This window comes from Cygnus atratus, chromosome 4 (genome assembly GCF_013377495.2).
Source record: "Cygnus atratus isolate AKBS03 ecotype Queensland, Australia chromosome 4, CAtr_DNAZoo_HiC_assembly, whole genome shotgun sequence".
In the NCBI taxonomy this organism is placed as follows: Eukaryota; Metazoa; Chordata; class Aves; order Anseriformes; family Anatidae; genus Cygnus; species Cygnus atratus.
This window is the reverse complement of record NC_066365.1, coordinates 77,172,429-77,198,567: the sequence shown is the minus strand read 5'-3', so window position 1 is coordinate 77,198,567 and position 26,139 is coordinate 77,172,429. Positions and strand designations below refer to the sequence as shown.

The 26,139-nt window shown below is 67.7% G+C and overlaps 1 protein-coding gene across 1 annotated transcript; it reads left to right on the top strand.

Annotated features, from left to right (window-relative positions):
- The first annotated feature begins 85 nt into the window (after positions 1 to 85).
- Positions 86 to 17,830, top strand: ATP6V1B1 (ATPase H+ transporting V1 subunit B1). The gene is made up of 15 exons (XM_050710593.1): positions 86 to 120; positions 1,155 to 1,270; positions 9,158 to 9,213; positions 10,458 to 10,556; positions 12,361 to 12,454; positions 13,822 to 13,899; positions 14,114 to 14,253; positions 15,270 to 15,371; positions 15,493 to 15,590; positions 15,720 to 15,843; positions 15,962 to 16,112; positions 16,599 to 16,681; positions 16,842 to 16,946; positions 17,460 to 17,589; positions 17,664 to 17,830. The coding sequence occupies exons 1-15, from the start codon at positions 86 to 88 to the stop codon at positions 17,828 to 17,830; spliced, it is 1,578 nt and encodes a 525-aa protein (XP_050566550.1).
- The last annotated feature ends 8,309 nt before the right edge of the window (positions 17,831 to 26,139 follow it).

Genomic DNA, 26,139 nt, shown 5'->3' with positions numbered 1-26,139 from the left:
TGGTTCCTCCCCTCCTGGTTGAACCGGGAGGAAACTCGGGGCAGCTTGGTACAGAAGTGACCCCCTCGCCCTGACGTGGTCGGGGATGTTTGGGCTCACTTCGGAGAGAGCCAGGCCCAGGTTTGTTTCCCAAAGAGTCCCCGAAGCCTGGGATGCTCCAAGGATGCCCCGCGGGACCCCTGCGCCCCTGCTCCCGCTGCTCGGCGGCGAGGGCAGCAGGGAAGGCGGAGGCTGCTCCGCAGTGTAACAGCGAGCACCTTCGGCAAGCTAAACCCAGGTAAAGCTTCCACAAACCCGCCCCAAGCTGCTGCTGCCCCAAAACCGACCCGGGGGGCTCAGGAGGGTCCCGCTCACGGGGCGCTCGCCCCAGCCCTGCTCGCCGCCAGCACCGCCGCCAGCCGCTCGCCCTGACCTGTGAAGTTGGAACAAAAGAAAAAGAAAAATGTACTGTATGTAAAACTTTAATGAATAACGTGGTTTCTTATGGTTTCTAATGGTTAATAAAAGTTACGTCCTGCCTCCTGCCTGCCGCCTCCTCCTTCGCCCTCGGTGGCCAAGCTGCCCTCCCGGCTACGCTACCCTTCCCCTACACCACCCTGTCCTTACCCTGACCCTGACCCTCTCCCTTCCCTTACCCTTACCCCTACCCCCACCCAAAGCCCCCTGGTTACCCCAGCCCCCTGCCAAAATGCCCCCCACCTGACCCCAGCGCTGTCCTCAGCCCTCCCCACGACCCTAACGCTCCTAATTTACCTGGCCTTCGCTCCAAACCCTAAATCCACTTTTAGCCCAAGCCTCCCCCGACCCAAACCCCACCCTTACCTATCACCCCCCCTGCCCCTGCCCCTGCCCTTGCCCCACTGCCCCTGGGTTTCCCCACCCCACTCCCCGCCCCTACCTCCCCTCTGTTTACAGCCAACACAGGGCAGTGCTGCTGCAGGCGGGGCAGCCCAGCCGAGCCGAGCCGAGCCGTGCCGTGCCGAGCCGTGCCGTGCCGTGCCGTGCCGTGCCGAGCCGTGCCGAGCCGTGCCGTGCCGTGCCGAGCCGTGCCGTGCCGAGCCGTGCCGTGCCGTGCCGAGCCGAGCCGTGCCGTGCCGTTCCGAGCCGTGCCGTGCCGTGCCGTGCCGTGCCGAGCCGTGCCGTGCCGTGCCGAGCCGTGCCGAGCCGTGCCGAGGGTCCAAGTCCCGGTCCATGGCGGTCCAGGTGCAGGCAGCAGCCCGGGAGCACGCCCTCGCCGTCACCCGCGACTTCAGCAGCAGCCCCCGGCTGAGTGAGTGCGGGGCAGGGCTCGGGGGGGGCTCCGGGGGCTGGGGCTGGGGCTGGGGGGGCTCCGCCACCCTGCGGGGTGCCTGCAGGGGCCGGTGTCACGGCCACCTCCCTGCCAAGGTCAGGTCCAGCCGTGCTGGGGGGCGCGGGGGCTCCTCCAGGGGATGGAGCCGGGGTAGCCCACCGTAATGGGGACGGCTCTGCCCCCCCCAGGACAACGTGCCGGAGCATGGCACCCACTCGTGTCACTGCTCCCAGCCCCTCCCGGCCCCAAAAGTGCTGGGTGCGGGCACAGCCCTGCCGGGGGTCCATGAGCCGGGCAGGAAGACCCCGCACACCCCCGGGGGGCCAGGGGCAGCCGGGGCCGTCACCGTGCCTCCACCTGCCCGGGCTCGGTGGGGTCGGAGGTGTCAAGGGCGTTGGAGGCCGTTGGAGGCCCGCGGGAGGCCGGGAGGGCTGCGTGCCGCCGGCTCTGCCCGGTGTTTGCTGTCAACACCGGGCAGGAGCAGCACCCGCCGGGGCCCGGCTGCGGGCGGCTTCTCCCCGGTTGGTGCTGGGCGAGGGCAGCCTTTGGCCTCAGGAGGGGCAGGGAGGGCAGCGAGGGCAGTGCGAGGGGCTGAGGCTGTGCCTCCTCCCGCTGGAGGCGGCTCCTGCCCTCCCCGGAGAGCCCCAGACCGGTCCTGCAGGCACCGGCTCTCGCTGCCGTGGCGTTGTGCACCCATGGGTGACGGTTTGATGGAGCGGGGCAGCAGCCACCCCCGTGCCAGGCTCAAGCAGTGCCCCCACCAGCGTTCCCCGTGATGCACGAGGCGAGGAGTGCAGGGGTGCAGCGGGGTGGTGGCGATGCTTGTAGGAACAAGGGACACGTTGCCCTGGGGGGCTGCGTTGGCTCTGGGGGCCGTGTGTCAGGGAATGTTCCCAGCCTCGCATGGGCATGAGCGAGCCTTGTGCCTTCCCCCACTGCTGTGGGGAGGTGGAGGACTCGGAGAGGAGGGTCCTGGAGCTGGGGGGAGCCCTTGGGACTCCCAGAATGGGGGTGGTAGGAAGGGGAGGGTGGGAGCAGGGCGGGAGGCTGGTGCTGTCCCTGTAGGGCGCACCTGAGAGTGGCATTTGGAAGGGTTGGGGGGACTTTTATGAGGGTCCCCTGCATGCGAGGCTGAGCACAGCTGAGTGCCGCTTCTGGACGGTCCTGCGGGCGCTGCCTGGCAGCTCCGGGTTTGTGCACGGGGTCTCCAACACGTGTGACCCCATCAGCTGCCAGCCCCACGGCTGGGTGGCAGCGGCACGGGGTGCCCAGCGGTGTGGGGTCCCCACGGGGTGCTGCCTGTGGGAGCAGCCGCACGGCCTCAGCTTCAGCCTGGCACTGGGCTGTCACCCGGAGCCGTCCCCCTCAGGGACACGTCCCCGGCGCTGGCTGGCGGAGAGGACTGAGCCTGCCCTGCCCGCGCGGCTCTGCTGGGGCCGGCTCTCCTGAGAGCCAGGAGGTATTAGCAGCTGCTGGCGAGCGCTGCGAATCCATTAGCACAAGCGAGTGGCAGAAGCACTTATCACCTCCTGGCCTTTGGCTTGACCCATCTTTATGAAAAACAACCCGGCGAGCGATGCCACCGCCCGCACGTGGACCCGGGGCTGCCCGTGCAACGCGCAGCGCCCAGCCCTGCCCCGCAAACGCTGCCTGGAGGGGGCCCGAGGGCTGCAAGGAGGTGGGGGGTGCAGGGGGGGAAGGCAGCGAGCCTGGTGGCTGGGTTCTGTGGCGGCATTGGGTTGTCCCTGTCCCCCTGCTTGGTGCCAGGGAGACGCAGAGCTGGGGCCGGGGCTCTGTCCCACGGGATGCAGCCGGGGAGGTGCAGGCTGCCCCGCGCACCCCGAGCACCAGTCCTCGTCCCCCCCAGCCTGGGCAGCGGCTGGGGTCGTGCAGGAGAGTCGGGGGGAGAAGCAAGGAGCTCGGGGGGCTCTGCTCGGAGCAGGGAGGAGGCACGTTGCCTTGCCTGGTCTCTGGTTTACACCGCCCTGACTATTCGCTGCCGTGCCCAGCGACTTGCAGTCAGCGTAAGACCTGAGAGAGCTCGCTGGGAGCGTGACACTGAGTCACAGCCAGCCAGAGGCACGGAGCAGGAATCCAAATTTAGCTACCTGAAAGCCTCGCGGAGAATTCCCGGGAGCTGTGGCCGTGCGGTGACGGCGGCCACGTCAGAGCTGCGGGCGTGCGAGCCCCTGGCGCCCCTTCCTACACGAATTTGGGCAGCCATCAGCACGTGGTGGGACCTCCCCTGCTCGCTGGGGAGGTCTGAGAGGCTAAGACGTGACATCCCCGACTGGTGTGTGCCGTGCAGGACGGGTGGTTTGTGCTGGATGGGTTTGGGTCATGGCTACCGAGGCTGCACCGAAGCAGCCTGGTGCTGGCGGGCGCAGGGCGGCTCCTCGGAGTCCCAGCCCGTGCTGTGCCCACGGCTCTGCGGGAGCTCGGTGTCGGTGTGACCTCTCGGGCAGGGGGGTGGCTGCTCCGTGCCGCTCCCCGAGGCAGCCGTGGCAGCTCTGTGCCAGCACGACGTCCTCCGGCTGTGCTGTGTGCGGAGCTGGCTCGGCAGAACACCCCTGTCCGTCCGGACAAGGAATAAAAGCCCCCCCCCCAGAGCCACCAGAGGTGTGTGATGGGTGCCTGGCGAGGGCAACGCCGGCTTTCCGAAACGGCCACCTCAGGGTGGGGGCAAGCAGAAAGCCCAAAGCACCAGGTGCTGCCTGGGAGGGGACCCGGTGCTCGATGTGGGCACCGCTGCACCGTGCCTCCACGGGGCCAGGCTGTCTGTCCCTGGGCACTGGGGGGCTGCTGGTGACGGGGAGCAGGCGTGAGGCTCCTGCTGCCGCTGCCCAGCTCCTGCCTGCCCGGCCCTAGGGGTGCCTTTGCTGCTGCAGGCCGGGGGGGGCGCGGGTGGTGCTTGGGGGCCTGGAGAGGGTGCCGGAGCAGCAGGGCTGAGCCCAGAAAGGGGAAGCCCACAAAGGGGTTTTGTTTCAGAGTGGTGAGAAAAGGATTTGGGGGGGGGTAAGGAAAGCTGCCTGGGTGCAGAGCCCATCCCGAGCCCCTCTGCCATGCCCGGAGCACCCACTCTGCGCCCACGAGCGGGCACCAGCACCTCCGGAGGGGTTACCAGCAGCTTGCAGGCAGGCAGAGATGCCTCTTGCATCTCAGCCCCGCAGTCCTTCGAGGGCACTTGGCCCAGCTGGCGCCTGCTCTGCCCCCCCGGGACGGGGTCCTGCAGCCCCGCTCCTGCCTCCACCCCCAGCCCTGTTTAGTCTGATAGAAATGTGACAGCAAGCCCAGTGCTTTTTTTTTTCTTTTTTTTTTTTTTCCTTCTTTTTTTTTTTTTTCTTTCTCTCCGGGCTGGTTGTTTGGTTCACGCTTGGCTGGTGCTGCCATTCTTTGCCCTCCCTCACATGACCGTGCAGGTGTGTATGGGAACCCTCGGCCGGCGGCCCTAATTAGTGGCATAGTGTGTGACCCCCCGCCGGGCTTTTCACGGGCTCCGCTGGGCTTGGGCAGCCCCGCGCGTTTGACAGCGCTGCACAAACTGACACATCGCACAATGGGCAGGTTGCGAGGGGGAGAGCGGTCACTTAGGGACTGTCGGAAAAGTTTGAGGAGCGGCCACGGGGCTCGGCACGCGCGGCTCGGGGCGGCCAAGGCACGGGCAGGGCCGGGGTTGGTGCCGAAAGCCGCCGTTGGGGCACCAGCACGGATCCGTGCCCCGTCTTGGGACCTGTGCCGTGCCAAGCATCGGCCTCGCTAAGAGTTTTGGTTAAAATTCGGGTGGGGAGGTCAGCATGGGGCTGGGTGGGTGCCCTCGGCTCCGTGCGGGGTGACCCCGGCTCTGTCCCCTCGCTCCTTGTGCTTGGGGCCGGGAGAAGGGCTGGGAGCACTGCAGGGCTGTTTGCTGGGCACGTTCCCAGTCTGTGCCAGCTCCTGCTCGCTTTTCCTGCCCCAGTGCTTCGGTTCACGCCTGGGGCCGGAGATGTTCGGAGGCTCGAGGGGCACCGAGAGCTGCAGTCGGTGCTTGGGGAGGTGGCTGGGGGCCGCGGGACCCCCCCCGGGCAGCGCTGAGCCTCACACGAGTCCTGGGCACCAAGGCAGCTGTTGTGGAGCTGGTTGCGGCAGCCCTTCGCAGCTTTGTCACCCAAATCGACCTGAACCCGGCCTCGACCCAGCCTCCGGTGAGCCCGTCACCCAGGGGTGTCTGTGCCAGCCTCTGCCCCGTGTCCAGGGCCCCGTGGAGCGGGACGAGCGGCGGCACGGGGACGCCTCCGTCACCTCCAGCGCCAGGCTCAGCCGAGGCGCAGGATGCGGCCCCCCCGGCAGCAGGATGAGGATGAGGATGAGGAAGAGGAGGGCCAGGCAGCGAGGCTCTTTGGAGCAGAGCCCTAAGCCGTCCGGCCGAGCAGCCACCCAGCGCTGCCGGGGCAGGGGCAGAGGGCCGGAGGGCAGGGCGGCTGAGCGGCACCAATTAGCGGGGTGGGGGCCGCTTTGTCAGCGGGCCGTGCCTGCGCCCCCCCCTGCCCCGGCCGCCCTCTGCCGCTGGAGTTAATAGTGCGTGAGCGGCCGGCTAACGGAGATGGCATCTGACAGCAGCTGTGAATTTGGGGAGGGGGCGTGCAAGGGCCAGGTTGCCAGACTTTGCTTTCCCAGTCCCGCTCTGCCTGCAGGTTGGGCCCCCCCTGGCCCCTCTCCCCCCCCTCCCAGCCCACCCACCCCGCCGCTCCGGGGCTGGGTTTTTCATAACAGCTCAACGTCTTAATTATCTGAATTAGTGCTTTCCGGTAGCGGGGGCTCTCCCCCCCCACCTCCTGCCCCGGCACTCCCCCACCTTCCTCCTCCCCCTGCTCTCGGCAGTTTCCCTTCCTCCCTGCTCGCCCCTAACCCCGTCACGACATCGCCCCGCGCCTGCCGAGCGGCCGTCGGTGCTGTCGCGATATGTCGCGATATGCTCTTACGTCGAGGTAGGGCCCAGAGAGCACCAGGTGGGAGCTGCCCCCGTCCCCTGGTGTGACATATGTAGGGGCAGGTGCCCCAGCTGGGGGTGTCCCTGAATTCTGGGGGGAACGTCACCGCGTGGTGACTCTCGGGTGCCTCTTGGCTTGCAGCAAGCTGAGCTGCGCTCCCAGGAGCGTTCCCGCTGTCATTCACTCCTCGCGTCGTAGGAAATGAGAAATTTTGCAGGAGAATCCCTCGCGTGTGATTAAGGTTTCGGTAACGTCGGCCCCACCAGGGGCAGGCCGGGTGAACCCCCAGAAACCCCCCCAGGACGAGGCGAGCTCCCTGGGAGGGTTTTGTGCCGGGCTTTTCAGCGGAACCGGTGAAGAGCAGCGATGCGTGAGCGAGGCCTTCACCCGCACGAAGCACCCCTGCGCCTTTCTCCAGACCCAAGGTTGGGTCTTCTGTCCATCCGTCCTCCTGCCCACCCATCTCTGGGGGCCCAGTCCCCCCGATCTCCTCCTGGGCACTGCAGAAGCTGCCCGGGGAGGCTCCCCATGGGCTCCCCACCCCAGCTCCAGGTGACCTGGTGGCCCCAGCGGTCCCTGCCCGCATCGGTGGTGCCGTGATGGTGAGAGCGAGCCCGGGGTGATGCTGTGGGGCTCTGTGTGGCCGAGCCCTGGGGATGGATGTCTCCATCTGCCCCGTGTCCCTCGGGAACACCTCCATCAGCCTCCTGCCTGCGCCCTCCGGAGGGCATGGAGATATTTGGGTTGTGTAAAGGTGGCGGGCAGGCGGGGAGCTTGGCGGGTAAGGGGGGACCGAGTGGTGCAGCCGGCGGCTCTGATGCCCTCGGTGGGCGAGGATGTCCTGGAGTGGGCCGGTGGGCAGGGGGGTGCCCGCAGACCACCGTGGGGTGGGGAGAAGGCCGAGCCCGTGGGGTGCCCCACGTGGGTGGCTCCGGTGGCGGAGGGAAGTGGGAGAGAAGAAAAGAGCCCAACAAAGCCTCCCAAGGGAAGGGAAGCGGGCGGGTATTTGTGAAGGGGCTGGAAGGGGAAATAAAAGGCAGAATGGTCACTTTGGGAATAAAGGAGACAAAAGCGGGGAGATTGGCGGCTGGGTCCCCCTGGCGCACCAGCCCCCCAGGCTGCTGAATGGGCGGCGGGGCTGCTGGGCAGGAGCGGGGCGTAATTGGGTAACGAGGAGACGGCTAATTGCAAAAGTGGCCGGGATTAACACCGGGGCGCGAGGGTGGGCGCACGGAGAGGGCCCAGGAGGGACGGGGTAGCTCCCCGTGTCCCGCTCGGCTCTGGGGCCGGATCCTGCCCATGCACGTGCCGCGGTGACGCCGGCACCGGGCAGCCCTGGCTGCAGGGACGCTGCGGCGAGGGTCCCCCGTCCCCGGCAGACCACCCATCCCCGCAGCTGGAGGGAGGGGGCCGCGAGCTCGCCAGCTGGCCCGGCCTCTCCAATCCTATTAGGATCATGAGTAAATCAGAGAGCCCGGTGTGAGAGGAGAGGGCAGGGGGCTGAAAGGGCCCTGCGGGGTCAGCAAAGCCAGGCCCCGCCATGGCAGGCGTTCCGGCGTTTGACACATTGGGGAAATGATCAAGGAGCAGCTTAGAGCCGGATCAGTTCCCCAGCACCTGCACCCGCCTGGGAGCCGCTCCCAGCCCCGCTGCCCCTTCCCCGGGCACCGTCCCCCTCTTGCGGGGTTTGTGAACCCCGTGTGTACCCACTGGGGTCCCTGCGCTCAGCCCCACGGGTGCTCCCTGCCTTTGGGTCACTTTGGAGAGGTCCCGTCCCCTGGGAGCCCTGCCTCGTCCCGAGCCACCCCGTGCTGGCCGTGCCCCGGGTCCTCTCCTCACCCTGCACCTCCTGGAGCCAAGGGGTGCAGAGCCCCAGCCCCACAGGGTGCTGGCACCTCCGGTGGCCCCCGGAGCCAGGTCCCGTGCTTGGTGGGGTCCAGCTCCCGCTGCCCATCCCGGGGGATTTGCTGGGGCAAGCTGTGACCCCCGGGTTGTGGCAGGGGCTCGGGCAGCAGAGGACCCGCTGGGAGCCAGGTCCCGCCGGGGTCCCGCCTGCAGCAAGGCCCAAAAACGGGCTCAGAGCTGCGTGCTTGGAGGGGGCTGCGTCCCCAAATGGAGCTGGGGACTCGGGCTTGCCTCAGGGCCCCCCCATTGCAGGACCCCGCGATGCTGGGGTGCGGGGGCACCTCGGGGTGGTGGGGCTGTCACCGTGCGTGATGGCAGTGAAGCCACCGCGGAGCCACCGCCATCCCTTGGGGGGCATGGGCCCCATCCTGCCCGCATCACCCTTCCCTGGTCCAAGGAGCTCCTGTGACTTGTTTCTGTGTTTATTTCCGCTAGCAGGTTCCGTATTGCCTTCTCTCAAACCCCGGACTCGGTGTAATGCAAACCTGCCCTTGGAAAACATCGACTCGCACAAAAGCTTTCCGTTTTCTGGCAAGAGGTGCTGGAGCGAAAGCTCCCGGCCGGGTCGGGGCAGGCTGTCGGCACTGACTCACTTCGGGCTCTAAATGTCGTTTTGTTTCCATTCTCTGCTGCGTGCCGAGGCGCACCGCGAGCAGCCTGCTGCAGAAGTGCTCCAGGGACAGCTTCGGCGTTTGTTTGGCTGCACACGCAGCGTATTTGGAGGCTGCCGATTTCCTCTCCTTCTGCAAATTGTATTTTATTTAAATATTTTAATGCGAACTGAGATGGAACTCATTGGGTGAAAAGGGATGTTTCCTATGGGCTGTTTCCAGCAGCCGAGGTCAAAGCTGGCACCCAGGGCACGGCAGGGCCGTGTCTGTGTCCCGGGACCCCTCTCTGGCACCCCCTCCCGTGGGCTGGGGGTGGCGATGTGGGGAGCGGGCTGGGAACATCCCCGTGGTCCCCGGGTACTGACCATGTCCTTGTCCCACAGCCTACCGCACGGTGTGCGGCGTCAACGGGCCCCTCGTGGTGCTGGACAACGTGAAGGTAAGAGCCCCCTCCTCGGTCCCACGGGGCTGGAAGGGGGACAGCATCGTCCCACCGTGGCATGGATGTCCCCACCAGAGGTGTCACCTTTCATGGGGACACACGGCCCCGGCACGCCTTTGGCCACCAGCTCACGTGCTGGCCGTGCCAGTGGTGGGAGAGAGCCTCCTTTGCCAAGGGGGGACCCCCTCGGCCGTGTCACTTGGGGCTGGGGGGGACCACCGTGCTGTCCCTGCATGGGCCTGGCTGCCAGCCCCCTCTTGGGGCAGGGAGTGGGCAATGGGGCAGTGCGACCCCCGTCCCCTGGGCTGCCCCCTGTCCCCGGGGCTGTCCCCTACTCTGGGGGTCTGTGAGCCGTCCCTGAGCTCCCTCCTCTGGACGCAGCCAGCAGCAGAGCCCGGCGAGCAGCCGTGGCTGGGTGTGTGAGCGTGCACACGTGTGAGTGTGTGTGCACACGTATGAGTGTGTGCGCGCAGCACGTGCTCTCTGCAGGCGCCCCAAGTCCTGCACCAGCCGCCTGCCCCGACGGCACCACGCACCCCGTCCCCAGCACCGGGCCGGGGGCACCCCGGTGGTGTCCCTGCTCCTGTGGCTGGGTTTGGGTGGGCGCAGCCGGGTGTCGCAGCGTCCCCCAGCTGGGAGCCCGCGAGGGTCCTGTGGGGCCGCGATGCACGGTCGGGGCTTTGTTGGCTCCTTTCTATGGCCCCTTTCACGCCGATCCCGGCAGGACGGAAAGTTAATAAGCTCAATTAAGGAGCTAGGCTGCGGCGAGTGTTTCCTTCGCTTTGTTGTCCTTTATGCAAAGGTCTTTGCAGGAGAATTAAAGTCCAAAGTTCGCAGCGGCGGAGCCAGCCCCGGCGGCTGAGCGCGAGCTGGGGACTCATGGGGAGGAGGAGGAGGAGGAGGAAGAGGAGGAGGAAAAAGGGGAGAGGAGAGAGCGGGGCTGGGCAGGCTCTCGTGGAGTGAACCCCCTCGGACGTTGTCCCCAGAGCAGGACATGGCTTGGCTTCCCCTCCCGGGGGGCACGGGGGATGCGGCACAGCCTGGAGAAGCAGAGGGCTGTGCTGCACCTGGGCACGCTCTAGGATGGGGCTGGCGAGGCAGCACCTTCCCCTCGCTCTTCCTCCTCCTCCTCCTCCTCCTCCCTGGGCCCCTGGGCAGGAGGGGGCTGCGTGGGGAGGCAGTGGGGGGCTGCGTTCCCTGCCGTCCCACCCTGACCTCCCACCTCTGCTTGTCCCCCCCAGTTTGCCCAGTATGCCGAGATCGTGAACTTCACGCTGCCCAACGGCACCAGCCGCAGCGGGCAGGTGCTGGAGGTGGTGGGCTCCAAAGCCATCGTCCAGGTGAGCGCGGCGCGGCGGGCAGGGGCTGCACGGCACCGCACGGCACCGCAAGGCATGGCCCGGGGCTCTGTCCTGGGGCTCTGTTCCCCTCCAGTGGTGGCTGTCCCAGCCCACAGGGCGCTGGTGGCCCCCGCTCCGTGTCCCGGGACACGCAGCAGCTGCGGTGCTGGCCCTCGGCCCAGCAGCTCGAGCGTGGGGTCGCGTTGTGGCACGTGTGGGGACGGGGCCGGCACCCAGCTGGCTCACAGCAGCAGCGTCTGGGTGCCAAATTCCAAACAGCAAAATCTGCAGAAGTTCAGTAGGATGCAGGGGGCAGACGTGGGCACAGCCCCACAATTGGCCTCTGGTCCTCGTGTGTCCCCCTGTCCCCTCTCCCAGCCGTCACCCGCTGTCCCCGCTGGGGCAAGCTGGCCGAGTGATGCCACAGCCACCTCAGGACCCCTGTCCCTTGTCCCCATGTCCTCCTGTTCCCTCCCTGCTCTGCCTTCCTGCGCATCCTGGCAGGAACGTTGTGACCCCCCCGCTGTCACCCCACGGCCACCAGCCCTCTGCCCTGATCCACCCCACGGGCAGGTGGTTGGGACTGGGGGCTCCCAAGAGCCGGTGGGGGGGGTTCTCCATGAGCATGGGGGCCCTCTGTAGGCAAAGGGACCATCCTGCCCAGGTGGCCCCAGTCCTTGCTCACCGCCACCACCATCATCATCGTCACCAAGCCAGCGCAGTCTGTGGCTTGGTTTGGTGAACCGAGGCGGCTGCGGGGGCGACCTGTGCGGGACCTCGCTGGCGAGCTGCCGAACTTCGCCCCTCTAATGCTGCCCAGACCTTTGCAGCGCCCTCTTAATCCTATTAGGGAGTCAGCCTCAAAAGGGAAAAAAAAAAAGAAAAAAAATGGAAAAAAGAAAAAAAAAGGCTCCTTTGGCAGGAGCAGCTCAGTGCTTTGGCAGGCAGACCCGCGGGCACGCACCCGCAGGCACTGCGCCGTCACCCGGCTGCGTGCCCCGGCTTTCCCAAGGCAGCCCTTCTCCGGGGGGCCCTCCGGCTCTAATTAAAGGAGCGGCCTGGAGGTTAATTAATACGAATGGTGTCAAATATTATACGGATGAAAGTGCCTTGGGTTTCCCTTCCCTGCTAGGGGCAGCGCCGCGATGGGGTCTCGCTGCGGGGCTGCTGCGCTCCCTGCCGTAACGAGCACCTCGTCCGCCCCGGGGGTGCTTCGGCAGCCACCTGGGGGCCTGAAAGCACAGGGTGCCTCTGCAGGCCCCTAGCACTTATTTATTGCGTGTGAGCAGGAGCTGGTGCCACCAGTTTGGGAATTTGTTGCAGCGATGCTTTACAGGTTGGGAAATATTTACCCAGGCGCACCAACGTGAGTGCAGCCGTGCACGCCTTCATGCGTGCCAGCTTAGGGACGGCTTCCATGCAGTGTGACCCAGGGGATGCCCAGAGCCAGTGCTGGGTGCCAGCACCCCTCCTGCACCTCCCTGCGTCCCCAGGGATGCCTTTAAGGGCACCTCGTGTGTCCCGAGCCCGTGCTCCCCGAGGGAAGGCGCAGCTGGGGCTGCCAGCGGGAGCGATGACCCGGAGCATCGCCGCTGCTGCGCTCTGAGCCAGCGCCTCTCAGGGCAGACCTCTTAACCCCGGGATTTCTCCCTCTCTTTTATCACCTCTCCCTGGTGCATTTTTCCCATGAGGGCAAATCGAGTAACCTTGCTGATGAAACCCAGCCCCACGGTGCGCTTGAGCCCCCCTGCCCCTCTCTGCCCGCTAATTGCCGCTAGCTGGACTCTTGCCCCGCTCCCTGCAGGTGTTTGAAGGAACATCGGGCATCGATGCCAAGAAAACCTCCTGCGAGTTTACCGGGGACATCCTGCGGACACCGGTGTCTGAGGACATGCTCGGTAAGCCCGGCTCGGCCGAGCCCTGGCTCGTCTCGGTGCCCGGCTGGCCCAGGACACGGAGCTTGGCACGGACCAGAAGGGTTTTCCCACCAGGACAGCCCAGCTCCAGCCCCAGGTCCTATTGTTGTCAGCACAATCTCCTGACCCCAACCAGGGTTGCACGGGGTGAAGGGGGCTGCTGGACGCAGGGCACCGCTCCCCGCTCGTGGCTGCCTGTCTCCTGCTATCTCCTTCCCAGCTCGCGGGGAGCGGGGCCAGCGCCCTGCCTGCAAAGGGCAGCGGTAAAGGGCAGGGGGCGCGGTGCTGAGCGCCACGGCTGCGTGCGGTGCTGGCCGCACGGGTCCCGGCCGGGGTCTCCCCATCCCCTGCAGGGTGTGGGCAGGGGGGGTGCAGGGTCTGTCCCCCGCCGTGGTGCTCTTCAGGTGCTTTGCTTTATTGACCTTGGTGCCACCGGGACCGGCGGCGGTGAGGGAAATGGTCAATAAAGCAAAACAAAGGGAAAACCGGTCAATAAAGCAAAGCAAAGGGAAAAATGGTCAATAAAGCAAAGCTCCCCCGCCTCTGCTCGTGCTCCAGCAATGAATCAGACGGCCCCGTGCCACCGCTGCCTGCGTGCCCAGCCAGCACCAAGGCTGCTGACCTTTCATGCTCCGCGCTCCCTCGCCCCGTTCCCATCCCCACCGTGATCTTTATGTGCTCTGACACCCGCAATGCTGCCCCGACCCCTATAGTCCTATAGGGGCAGGCAGGTGGGGGGGACCGGAGACACGCTGGCTTTGGATCTATCGATCCCCAGCGGAGCCGCTCGATGAGGAGACACTGAGCATGAGCTGCAGTGCAGGAGCTGTTCGGGAGCTCTCTGGCACCCCCCGGAGCCAGTCTGGGGACGTGGGGTGCTGGGTGTCACCCCAGCCCGGGGACCCCATGGAGAAGGTGGCGTGGGTGGCGTCAGGAGGGCTGCGGGGACCTGGCCTCGTGTCCTGGCAGTCTTGCTGCCGGGGTGCCGTGGGGTTGTGCATGTCACCCAGCCCCCGCGTGCCTTGCTCCCTGCCCACGCCCCGTGGCACCCTTGGGTGCTCCCCATTTCCATTTCCACGCCCAGCAGCGTCGCAGACCCTTCAGCTGCTGCCTGGGGCAGACGTTTCAATGCTTCACGCTGGGAATGGCCCAGCAGGGGTTGGGGCTGGGTGCACCCTCTGGGCACCCAAAGCGCTGCTTTTCCATGAACACAGCTCGGCCTCAGCCGCCTCTCACCCCAGTGCCCAAATGCACCCGGCAGCGCTGCCGGGGGGCGCAGCCAGACCCGTCCCCTCCTGTCCCCGGGGCCGTGCAGCTGCCCGTGGGCACCAGCAGCCCTCTCCTTGCAGGTCGTGTCTTCAACGGCTCCGCCAAGCCCATCGACAGCGGCCCCCCGGTGATGGCCGAGGACTTTCTGGACATCAACGGTAACGGGCGCGGGCACCAGGGCCGGGGTGGGGCTGCTGAGCCCAGGCCCCCCACCCACTGTGGGGCTGGGTGGCTGCACGGGTCCGAAGAAGGCTACTTATTAGTTATTCTGTACTATATTAATTATTATGGTTATTATTCTGTTAATGTGTTTTGTGTCATCCGGGCCATCCCCACCACTTCGGGGTGCCCCCTCGGCCTTTCCTCCTCCAGGCCAGCCCATCAACCCCCACGGGCGCATCTACCCCGAGGAGATGATCCAGACCGGCATCTCGCCCATCGACGTGATGAACAGCATCGCCCGCGGCCAGAAGATCCCCATCTTCTCCGCCGCCGGCCTCCCCCACAACGAGGTGGGTGCCTTTGTCCCCATGGGGCAGAGCGGGGCCACGAGCTCCCGGCACGAGGACACCGGGGGGGTGGTTTAGGATCCTGGCTCCCACCAGCGTCTGCTCCTCACCCCCTGCTCCGGCTCTGCGTGGTGCTGGGCTCTGCCACATCCACGCCGTGCAGGGTGGGTACCAGGCGCACCGCTGGGGTGCACGCGGGGAAGGCGTTCCCTCGTGCCTCAGTTTCCCCATCTGCAGTTCCCCCTCTGCTACCCCATTATGCCAAGAGCCGAACTGGGGGCAGAGATTTTGGAGTTTAAGAGGCGTTTGGACTGTGCACGTAGTCACATGGTCTGAATTTTTGGGTTGACCTGTGTGGTGCCAGGAGTTGGACTCGATGAGCCTTGTGGGTCCCTTCCAACTCGGGATATTCTATGATTCTCTATAAGATGAGATGTGGGGTTTTCCGATGAGGGGTGCCCCAAATGTGGGGTGCCCCGAGCATGGGGTGGGGGCTGCAGTGCCCCCCCAGCATCCCCTGAGTCATGGGCGCTGCACCAAAACCACCAAGCTCGGGTGGCTGGGGACAGGGATGGGGACAGGGACGGGGACAGGGTCGGGGAGCGCAGCCCCTCGCTCCCCCGGCAGCAGCGGCACGGCGCAGCGCCAGACGGTGATGCAGTGGGACAGAAAAACGTCCCTGATGGATCGGGAGTGACAGGGGAGAGTTCACACGGCCGAGCCGGGGCTCAGTGCGAAGGGCACGGTGGCACGGCCGTGGGGCACAGCTGCCTGTCCCCCCCCAGCCCCTCGGGTCCCAACCCCTGCGGGGCACCTGGGGACAGCAGGGACGGCCGCGAGGTGGGCGGCTGGGGATGCTGGTGCCTGGGGATGCTTCCTCCTTCGCTGTCTGTGCCCTGGAGGCACCCCCTGCCCCTCGCTGGGGTCTGGCCGTGCCGTGGGGCCGTGGTGCGGTCCCGGCATGGTTGTGGCCCCTTCGGCACGGCCCCGCATTGCACGCCTGCCCCGTCCCGCTGCAGATCGCCGCGCAGATCTGCCGGCAGGCCGGCCTGGTGAAGAAGTCCAAGGACGTGATGGACTACCACGAGGACAACTTCGCCATTGTCTTTGCGGCCATGGGGGTGAGTCGGGCCCGGGAGGGGACCTCGGCAAAGCCAAATTGCATGGGGCACGCCACTCTCCTGCCTCTGCCTCCCTGTGCACGGAGCCGCCACGTGCCCGCTGAGCGGCCTCACCCCGCAGGTGAACATGGAGACCGCTCGCTTCTTCAAGTCGGACTTCGAGGAGAACGGCTCCATGGAGAACGTCTGCCTCTTCCTCAACCTGGCCAACGACCCCACGTGAGTCAGCCGGGGGCTCCGGCACACAGCTCTTATTCTCCTCCTCCTCCTCCTCCTCCTGGGAGGCTCTGCAGGCGCTGGGCGCTTCACGCTGCAGCCCCCCGGCAGCGCCAGCCCCTCTCCCCGCAGGATCGAGCGCATCATCACCCCGCGCCTGGCACTGACCACGGCCGAGTTCCTGGCGTACCAGTGCGAGAAGCACGTGCTGGTCATCCTGACGGACATGAGCTCCTATGCCGAGGCCCTGCGGGAGGTCGGTGCCGCCCGCAGCCCCCACCCAGCTCCCCATCCCCATGCCCCCACGTCCCCAGGCCCCCTTTGCTCTCTCCGCTGCCCCCTCCAGCACCGACTGCAGCCCCCCTGTCCCGCAGGTGTCGGCAGCCAGGGAGGAGGTGCCCGGGCGCCGCGGCTTCCCCGGCTACATGTACACCGACCTGGCCACCATCTACGAGCGCGCCGGGCGCGTGGAAGGCAGGAACGGCTCCATCACGCAGATCCCCATCCTCACCATGCCCAACGACGGTGAGCGTCGCCCTGGGGTGCGCGGGGACACCAGGGCACGGAAAACCACAGGGCTGGGGAACGCCAAACTCTTTTATTCAAACGGGTGTGGGGGAGCTTGTAGGATCTGCCATGGCTTTGTTCAAGGCGCTTTGTAGCAAAACTTCCTCGGTTTCAATTTCGTTCTCCTTTTTTCCCCACGGTGTCCCCCTGCGCCTCCCCAGGCGGAGCAGTACGGAGGCGCACGGCGTTACACTCCGGCCAGAGCGTGGTTGGGGTGGGCACGGGACTGGGGTGCAGGTGTGCATGGGGGGCACACAGGCACCCCCCAGGGGTGTGCGCACACACATAGGTCTACACCTGGTGCTTGCTTGCCCCGTGGTGCGGGACCCGCTCTCGCTCCCAGCTGCATCCTCCAGTGGCACCGCTCCATCTGCCCTGGGCTGGTGGCCGGTGCTGTGCCCGTGCCCACGGAGCAGCCGTGCTCACGCCGCCTGCTTTCCCCAGACATCACCCACCCCATCCCCGACCTGACGGGCTTCATCACCGAGGGGCAGATCTACGTGGACCGGCAGCTCCACAACCGGCAGGTTTGTTCCCGGCACCGCGACGGGGATGGATCCGGATCCATGCCCGTGGGCTGGGGAGCGCAGCGATGCCGAGTGCACCGGGGCTCGTGGGGGGGAACTGGGGGGGGCCAAGGGCAGTCACTGGGGCTGGCAGTGTGGGACCGTGCCTGTCTCCCCGCAGATCTACCCCCCCATCAACGTGCTGCCCTCCCTCTCCCGCCTGATGAAGTCGGCCATCGGGGAGGGCATGACCAGGAAGGACCACGGCGATGTCTCCAACCAGCTGGTAAGGGCTGGGCGGGAGGGAAGCGGCACCGTTTGTCGCTGCAGCCCCCTCCTCCCCTGTCTGTGGGCTGAGATCTTGCTCATCATGGGCTGGAGCCCTTAGTTTCAGCACCCAGCCTCTCCTGGAGGTGAGGAGGAGCTGGGGTGTCTGGCCTGGGAAGCTGGAAGTCCCAAGGGCGCAAAGTCCCACCGGGGCACAGGGGATGCACGGCTGTGGCTTGTCCTGCTGCAGGAGTGAGATGCAGCCAAGGGGGTGTTGGTCACACAGCACAAATTGGTGGTTGTTGGTGCTGCAGGGTGTGGAGGGTCAAAAAATGCCCACAAAGTCCAGCTGCCCAGCCCCAACGCAGGTGCACAGACCCTGCTCGGGGTGTCCCCAGGCGTGCCACGAGCAGGGGGCAAGCAGCCAAGCCCAGGCTGGCGTTTTCCCGAGCCAGGCAGCCGCCAGCTGCGCTGCTCCTGCCGGGGCTGCACGGAGGGTCCGTCTGTCCTGAGGGCACCCCCTGCCCCGCAGTACGCCTGCTACGCCATCGGCAAGGACGTGCAGGCGATGAAGGCGGTGGTCGGGGAGGAGGCGCTGTCGGCCGACGACCTGCTGTACCTGGAGTTCCTGCAGAAGTTCGAGAAGCAGTTCATCACCCAGGGTAGGGCTGCGTGGGACGGGGCAGAGCCCGGCGCCACCCAGCCCCTGCACTGCCCTCGCCTGCATCTCCCCCAGGGCCCTACGAGAACCGGAGCATCTTCGAGTCGCTGGACATCGGCTGGCAGCTGCTGCGCATCTTCCCCAAGCAGCTGCTGAAGCGCATCCCCGAGACCATCCTGGCCGAGTACTACCCGCGCGAGGCCAAGGCTGCGGGCCAGCAGACAGCCAGCACGGCACTGTGAGCACCCCAGGGGGGGTCGGCGCCGGGCTGCTGCTGCCCAGAAACCTCCGCTTCCAACCCAAATGAAAAGGAAAGTGCAAGAAACCTCCGACCCTCGCTCAATAAAGCACTGCGATCTCTAAACCCGGGCTGTGCGCTCGTGCTTCCCACCCCGGCTCTGAGCTCCTCCTGCCCCGTGCCTCCCCACGGCACTGCCCCGTGGCAGCCTGGCGCCGCTGTCCCACCTTGTCCCCCCCCCGGGAACGTGGGCCAGGCCCTGCCCCATGCTGCAGCTGCCCCGCATCCAGCCCCACGGGCCCCAGCAGCCAGCCCAGCCCGGCTCTGTGCTCCATGCTCGGCTGCGGAAAGCTGCCCGGGCTGCGCACAGCTGGCGTCTCGTTAAACTACAGCTCCTTTTCTTTTTTGAGAGGACCCAGGAGGCTTAAAGCCCCCGAGAAGGTGTCTTTGTTGCAAATCTGCACAGAAAAGGCGCAACCGTGAGGGAAATGGGACTTGCAGCTGGGGCAGAGCGAGTTTCAGTTCCCACTGCCTTTTTGCAGCAGCGCGTCTCCCCGGCACGTTCCCGCTGCAAAAAGCCCTGCTGCCGGGGGTCCCGCCGTGCTCCCCGCCACGTCCCCCCCGAACCAGCACCCCCAGGGCTGGCTGCAGCAGGAAAATCCCTGCCGGGATGCGGGTGCTCGGCCCCGAGCTGCTGCCGCTGCACACCGAGGGGCAGCCGCTGAGCCTGCACCGGGGTTTCACTTCCCTGCGGCGGGCGGGCGAGCGCCGGGGCGTTGGGAGCAGGCGGCCCCAGCACCCGGGGGACCGGGGGGCACCGGCACCGCTGCAACCATGGACTGGGCTGGGGAAGGCGCCGGGCAGCTGGCAGGTGAGGCTCGGGGGGGGGTCTGGGGTCCCGGTCCCTTCCCTTCCCGGAGGCTCAGGGGTAGCCGGGAGTGCCGGCACGTCCCGAGGGAAGGGTGGTGGGGCCGTGCCCGTGGCCGTCCCCGTGGTTTCTGGGTGCCCTGGGCTCCCCGAGGTTCTCTGCAGGGCAGAGCCAGCCCCTGTGGATGCGGGGGGGGGGGGGGGGGGTCCTGTGCAGCACAGCCCTGTGTAGGGGAGGGAGGGATGATGTGGGGCTGCCTTTAGATGCGTCCGCCAGACCCCAGAGATGGGGGGTGTCTGTGTGTCTGTCCGCTTGTCTCTCTGTCCGTCCGTCCGTCCGTCCGGGCCGTGGGAGGCACACCTCAAAATCTGCCCAAATCTTTATGTTCCGACGGCGTGGGGTGGGCCAAAGAACAAAACCGGGAGCGATGAGGTGCAGCGGGGTGGCTTGCAAGCACAGCTGGCGCGGGTCCTGTGGGACCACCGGCCCCTGCAGGTGGCTGCGGGTCCTGGTGGCGGAGGCTGGATTAGAAAGGGGGGATTTGGATTCCGGAGCGCATTCCCCACCAGATTAGGGCTGTTATGAAAAGGGTCAGAGGCAGGTGCCGGATTCCTGCCCCGCAGCCCGTGATGCACCGCGGCCCCTGCCTGCTTTGGGAGCTGCTCCGGGGAGGGGCTGATGCAGGAGAATGGGGGTGCACGGGGGTCCTGGGTTCCCCAGGAGCCCAGCTCGCCCCCCTGCCACTTGCTGCCTCGAGGGGTCCCCCCCAGGACCCCCACAGTGCCCAGCCAGCCGGGGACGGCAGCGGCTCCGTCCCTGGAGCTGCGGTCGGTGTCGGCCTCCTGCCGTGCTCCTGCTTTCCCCGGGGACCCCTCCCCGAGCACCCCCTTTGCTCCAGGGTCTCTCTGGTCCCGTGGCCGAGCTGCCTCCCCTAAGAAACTTGCTGTTGTTGGCTCTGGCTTTTGCAACCTGTTCCTCGGTCCTTTTTTTGTCACCTCACTGCCTTCGTCATGAGGCAGCATGCTGCAGCAGCACCTGGCAGCCGTGGTCCACCCGTATCCCATTGTTTTATGGGGCAGGGAGGGCAGCGCGTTTCTCAGGGGGTCCCCGGGCTGCCCCTGTGCGAGGTTTGGTGAGCAGGGAGGAAACTGGGGACCAGTGGGAAACCGGCCATGCTGAAATCAGGACGGGTGAGCGCGGGGTGCCGGCTCCTTCACTGATTTTCAGCAGCAAAATTTGGCTCCGCCGCCGGCCCTGCTGCGGGTCCCTGTCCCCAGCCCGACCACCCCGGTCCCCCGGGGCTGAGCACCCGCAGCCCTGCTCCTGGTGCCTGGGGGGGCTGCTGAGCACCGAGCCACAGGAGTGGCAGTGCAAACACTTTCCCACCGGCGCTGGTAACCTCCGGCCCTGTTTCGCTTCCCCTGCAGCCATCGTGGAGTCAGACAGCAATGAGGAGGAGGAGGAGAAAGAGGAGGAGGAGGAAGAGGAGGAAGAGGAGGACGAAGACGAGGAGGAAGAAGAGGCAGCCATGGTCCAGGTATCACTCATGGGCTCATTCTCTGCTTTATTTCCATCTTCCCCATTCAATCCAGAGGGGACAAGAGAGGACCTCTGTACCCACCCCTCCAGCCGGGTCCCCTGCCCGCTGGCCCTGCTGTGCCCCGGGGACCCCGGGACGCTGCCGCCGGGCTGTTCCCGTCCCAGTGACCCCATGGAATTGGGGGCTTGGGGCTCACGCGGGGCGAGCACGGCGCTGAGCGCTGCCTCGCCCCCAGACCCTCGCCGAGGAAGACGAAGCGAGAGCGTGGCTGGACGACTTCCAGCAGGGTGAGTGCGGTGGCCGCATCCTGCCGAGCATCACTGGTACCGCGACATCACCCCGCGCTGGGGCTGGGGGCCGGGGGCTGCTCGCCTCCGTCTCCAAGCACCTCGATGGGGATGGAGGAGGTGGGATCGGCCCGGGAAGGGCAGCCCAAAGGCATGTCCCGGTGCGGACCCTGGCCCAGCTTTCTCCGCAGCGCCCCGAGCACTGGGGTGGGCGCAGGGTGCCAGGAGGAGGGCAGGGACCGCGGGCAGATGTGGCCATGCTGGTGCTGAGCCCCGCTCCCTGTCCCGGCAGCCTCGCAGGCGCTGCTGGCCGAGCTCTCAGCGCTGGAGGCGGAGTGTGAGATCGAGAGGACGTGTCGCCAGCAAGCCGAGGTGTACGCAGCACAGGTAGGGACCCCGCGCCCGCGGGAGCGGGGCGGTGCTGTGCACCCCTCTGCCATCCCTCTGGCTTCATTTGTGGGCTGGTTTCAGGGAAACGGGCAGCGCTGTGGGCACAGCTCCCTCCCGGGCTGTGTCCCCTGCCACTGCCCAAAGCCAGGCGCTGCGAGGTGGCGTCACGGAGGGGTGGCAGCAGAGGGGACACGGGTCACAGCAGGAGCAGGGACAGGGCTGCCGTGCCCCCCGGGGACGTCAGCAGCAGTTCCGTGCAGAAAGACTTCAATTTCTGGCCCCCCCCCCCCCCCGAATGGGGCTGGAGTTGGCATTTTTGCTGTGCATGGAAGCGAATAGGAAAACGGGGCAAATTTCCACCGTTTCCAATGATGTTTCCTGCAACGGGAGGAGCCCTCTCTGCTCTGTGCCCCCGGCCGGCTGCACCTGGCGGGGGGGTCAGGATTTACCAGCGGGGACAGGACCCTGCTGGCACCCTGCCTGCCCTGGGGACCCACGGAGCAGCCCCGGGCAGGGCTCCAGCAGCGACCCCCAGCCCCGGCCCCGGCCTCTCCCCAGGTGCAGAAGGAGAACACGAAGCTGAAGCGGCTCAGCCTGGCCCTGCCGCCCGGTGTGGGCGCAGGGGACGGGGACCTGCCCGAGGAGGGGGACGCCAGCCCCGACCCTGCCCAGCGCCACGGGCAGGAGCTCAAGGGTGAGCCGGGCCCCTCTATTTTTGCCTCTCCCCGCATGGCTCCCACGGCACCCAAGGGTGAATTTTGCCCCGGCTGCGCTCGCTCCTGGTGCGAGCCACAGACCCCGGCCGTTCCCGTAGTGGTGTTCTCAAAATTAGCTAATTAGTGGCAAGCACGTCATACCCCAAATTCGCATTAATTGGTGCTGAGCCCACGGGTCCCTGTCCCCTGCCCGGCTGCGTCCCTCGGTGCCACCCACACAGCGTTTGTCCTGCGGCTCTCCCTCGTGCCTCATTCCGGGAAACAACAAGGGAGTGCTGCTGGGACAAGTGAAAGAGGCAAAACGAAAACGCTGCAGCCCCGCTTCCTCCTCCTCTGTTCTGTTTTCCCATGCTCGAGATTTCGGTTGTGTTTGTGGCCTGGAGCTTGTTTCGCCTGCCTGTGCTGGGGGGGGGGGGGGGGGCGGGGATGCTGTGCTCAGGGGTGCTGCGCTCCAGCCTCCAGCGGGGTCGTTGGTGACGCAGCCAGGACGGGTGCCACCTGGGGAGGGGGCTGCTGTCCCCTTGGCCACCCCGTGCCCCCCCCCTTTTTGCTCCAGGTCTGCAGGAGAAGCTCTCCTGGCTGCTGGTGGAGAAGAAGGAGCTCAGCATCCGGGTCCAGGAGCTGCAGAGGCAGAACCGGGACCTGCAGGAGCAGGTACGGGGGCAGCCCCCCTCCCACCCGGCCGTGCCCCCTCCCCAGGAGCCCCTCTGCCCCCCCGATGTGCTCAGAGCCCCCTCAGCACCTTCCCTTTTCCCCTCCTTCCCCAGCTCCTGCTTGTCCTTGCAGCCCCTTGCTGAGCTGGGATGGGCTTTGGGGGGGGGGGGTGAAGGACCCCTCCATGTGCAGCCCCTCTCCCTGATGCTGGCAGGGGGGGCAGGGCTGGGGGCAGCAGGACCCAAGCCCGGGGTGCCAACGAGGGGCTCGTCCTGCTGCAGCTGGAGAAGGAGAAGATGGAGAGGCAGAGCCTGCGGGCGGCCCTGGATTCATCCCAGCGGACGCTCAAATCCTTCAAGAGAGGTGAGGGGGGTGCTGGGTCCCCCCGGCACCGCTCCCGGCCCCGCTGCACCCCACCAGGGAGGTGCCGGATGGCTCCCCAGTGCCACCAGTGCCCCCAGCGCCACCAGCCCGGTGACCCAGCTGAGGGGAGCCAGTGGAAACCAGAGGCGATGCCGCAGCCCCAGCGCGGGGATTTGGGCATCCCGAGGGGTTTGTGCCCACCCCCGAGCTGAGCCCCCGCCGTGGCAGTGTCCCAGGTCGTCACCCAGGACTACTGCGAGGCGCTGCAGAAGCTGGAGCTGGAGCAGGACCTGCGCCTGCACGCCGAGGCCTTCGCCCACAAGGTGCGGGCGGGCTGGGGGGGGCACCCCGGGGTGCTGGGGGGGGGGGGGGGCAGGTGCCCTACGGGACATTGGAGGGCAAGCGCGTCAGCGCCCCTCAGTGCAGACACCTGGTGCACTGCTGGCTTCGCCCCAAATCCCAAGGGGAAGCGGAGGCTCCCGGGTGCCCATCGCAGCGCCCGGGGATGCTGCCCCGCAGGGCACGGTTTGGTTTTTGGGGCTTTCGGCCGCGGCACGGCGAGGGGCTGAGCGCCAGCCTCCGTCCCTCTCCGACCCCGGCCCCTCGGGCAGATGCTGGTGGCAAAGAAGGAGGCGAGCAGGCAGAGCAGCATCCTGCTGCAGAGCGCGGGGCCCAGCGCCCAGCTGCTGCGGGCGCTGCAGGAGGTGGGGAGCCTCACCCGGGCGCTGGAGGAGGCGCGGCAGCAGCACCAGCAGCAGGTGAGAGCCGGCCCCGGCCCTGGGGGGGGGGGGGGGGGCACCGCGGGGTACGGCACTGGGTGGCACCAGACCTCTGCATCCCTCACCACGCACTGCCTGCCATCGCCCGGAGAGGGTTTCCCTCCGTGGATTTCCACCGCCACGCTGTGAAAGCCCGGGGAGGGCTCCCAGGGCTGGGCTGGCGCTTGGTGGGACCCCCGCTGCGGGCTGGCACGGGGCTGGGGGGGGGTGGTGGTGGCTGGGAAGGACCCCCCCCCGCCCTGCCCCATGCGTGTCTGCCCGCAGGTGAAGGAGCTGGAGGAGCAGCTGGGCGCGAGGCTGCGGCAGGAGGAGCTGGACCTGGCCCGGGCTGCGCTGGCTGCGGCCGAGGAGGGGAGGCAGGAGCTGAGGGCGCAGCTGCAGGAGGCGCGCGGGCGGCTGGCGGAGCTGGAGGCGGCCGGTGGGTGCTTCGCCCCGACCCCCGGGCTGGGGGCTTCGGCTCACTGGGGGGAACCAGCCCCAGCACGGCCCCCCCCCGAGCCCTAAATGTGGCCCCACCGCAGCGCGGCCGCAGCAGGAGAAGCGGGACGGGGACCTGGCACGGAGCGAGCCCGCGCCGCCGCCGCCGCCGCCGCCGCTGCCACCGCCTGCGCCCACTGTCCCCGTGGAGTAAGTGGCGCGGCACCAGGGGGCTTCAGGCCCGTCTGGGCCGTGGGGACACGAACCCTTCTCCACCCCACACAGGCTGCTTGTCCCGTGGGGCTGTGCCTTGTCCCCGGGCTGTCCCCGGGGCGCTGTGGGTGCCAGGAGGGCAGGGAGCAGACGGGGCACGGTGCCGGGGGGGCTCTGGCTGGGCACTGGGGTGGGTGAGGTGGGGACGGATCTGAGCAGGGACTTGGGGGGGGGGTCTGGCCGGGTCCTTACCAGTGCCGTGGGTGGAGCAGGGGACGCGGGCAGGCCGGGCTGTGTGTTTGGCTGCTTGCTGCTTTTTGCTGTGTTCGCAGCAGGGAGCGAGGAGCGGGGAGCAGCTCCGGCAGGCTCTCAGCCCTGCTCCCCCCCCCCCCTGCAGCCCCCTCTTGGCGCTCAGGCAGAGGAAGGGGCAGGCAAAGCCGCAGCACCGTAAGTCCGAGAGCGTGGCCCCAAACTCCTGCCCTCCCCTCCTGCACCTCCCCCTGTGCGGGGGCACCGTGGCACCCCCCGAGTTCCCAGGGGAGTGCCGGCGATGCTCCAGATGCGGATGGAGTGCCTGCCCTGCGTGGGGGGCGAGCACCCCTCAGCCAGGCACAGGACATCCTGTGGCGGGGCTGGAGGGGGCAGCTCCCCGCTGCCGCAGTGCGTGAGGTCCCAGCAGGGTGCTCCCCACGCAGGCAAGCCAGGAGCCAGTGATGCCAAAGCCCAAGCCGTGCAGGAGATGATGGAGAGGATAAAGAACGGGGTGGTGCTGAGGCCCGCGAAGGAGCGGGTGCCCCTGGGCCAGGTAGGAGAGGTGGGGCTGGTCGCCTCCAGACCCTGTCCCATGGGGGAATGGCCCCGGGGCTGGGACTCGGGGTGCCTTTGGGGAGCACCAGCTCCTGCGCACCTCTGCTGGGTGCACACAAAAGGGAACGTGAAAGGGGGCCAGGGCCCCCTGTGCCAGGTCTGTAGGACCGCTGCTCCCGAGCCAGGGCGGCACTGATGGGGACAGGCAGGGGAGCTGGAGCCTTACCCCGAGGACACCTGCCTGTCCCGGCCTGTCCCTTCCCGAGAAACCCTGGGCTCCCCAGCCCCAGTGCCTGCGTCACCCTGGGGACCATGGGCACGGGGGGGGCTGCGGGGCCGAGGGGACAGTGGGACGTGGCCACATCTCCTCCCGTCCTCCCGCAGTCAGCCAGCAAGCGGAGGAGCGCGGCGCTGGAGCTGCGGAGCATCCTGGTGAGCAGCTCTGTCCCCAGCGGGGGGGGGTGCCCCTTCCCGGGGTGCAGGGAGGTGGCAGCATGGGGTGACCCAGCTGGAGCTGGGGAGCACCCCGTGGGTCCCCCCCCCCGGGGCTGTTCCCATAGCTCCCCGGCTCGGCGCGCTCTCTCCTAGGGCGCCATGCGCAGGGCGAGCAGGAGGGCGAGCGGGCGCAGGAGCAGCGTGCGGGGCCAGGACAGCCAGCTGGAGGCCATCCTGCAGCGGCGCCGCCGGGCGATCGATGCCCCCGCGCCCCCCCCGCAGCTGGACAGCACCGGCCCCGGGGCTGGGGGCAGGACGGAGCCTGGTAGGGGCTGGGGCCGGGCGCAGAGGGGCTGCGGGGCTTGGTTTAGGGGCTCGGGTTGGGCTGTGCCGCCTGCATGGTGGCACAGGTCCGTCATACAGGGCCTGCTCTCGCTGTCCCCGTGCCCGCAGCATCCCGTTGTGACTCTGATGACCCCCTCTGCCCGTCTGTCTGTCTGTCTCTCTCCCCAGGGCACGAGGACGCTGGCAGGGCTGCCTCCCCCGGCCGCTGGCACGGGGACGGGGACCCGGTCCAGTTCCGACCGCGGGCGGTGGGAGGCATCTCCCGGAGCCGGCCCTGCGCCTGGCTGGCCGGAGGGGGAGAGACGGCGGAGAGGGGGCAGCCTGAAACCCAGCTCAGCCCTGCCCAGAGCGGGGTGGCCGGAGGGGAGCAGAGCTGTCCGTCTGTCCAGTCATCCGTCCGTCCCGCTTAGGGGGAAGAGCCAGCCACCGACCGTGTCCCCAGGGCCACCAGCGCGCAGCTGCTGGCTGGGGCATGGCAGCACGGGAGCAGAAGTCTGCC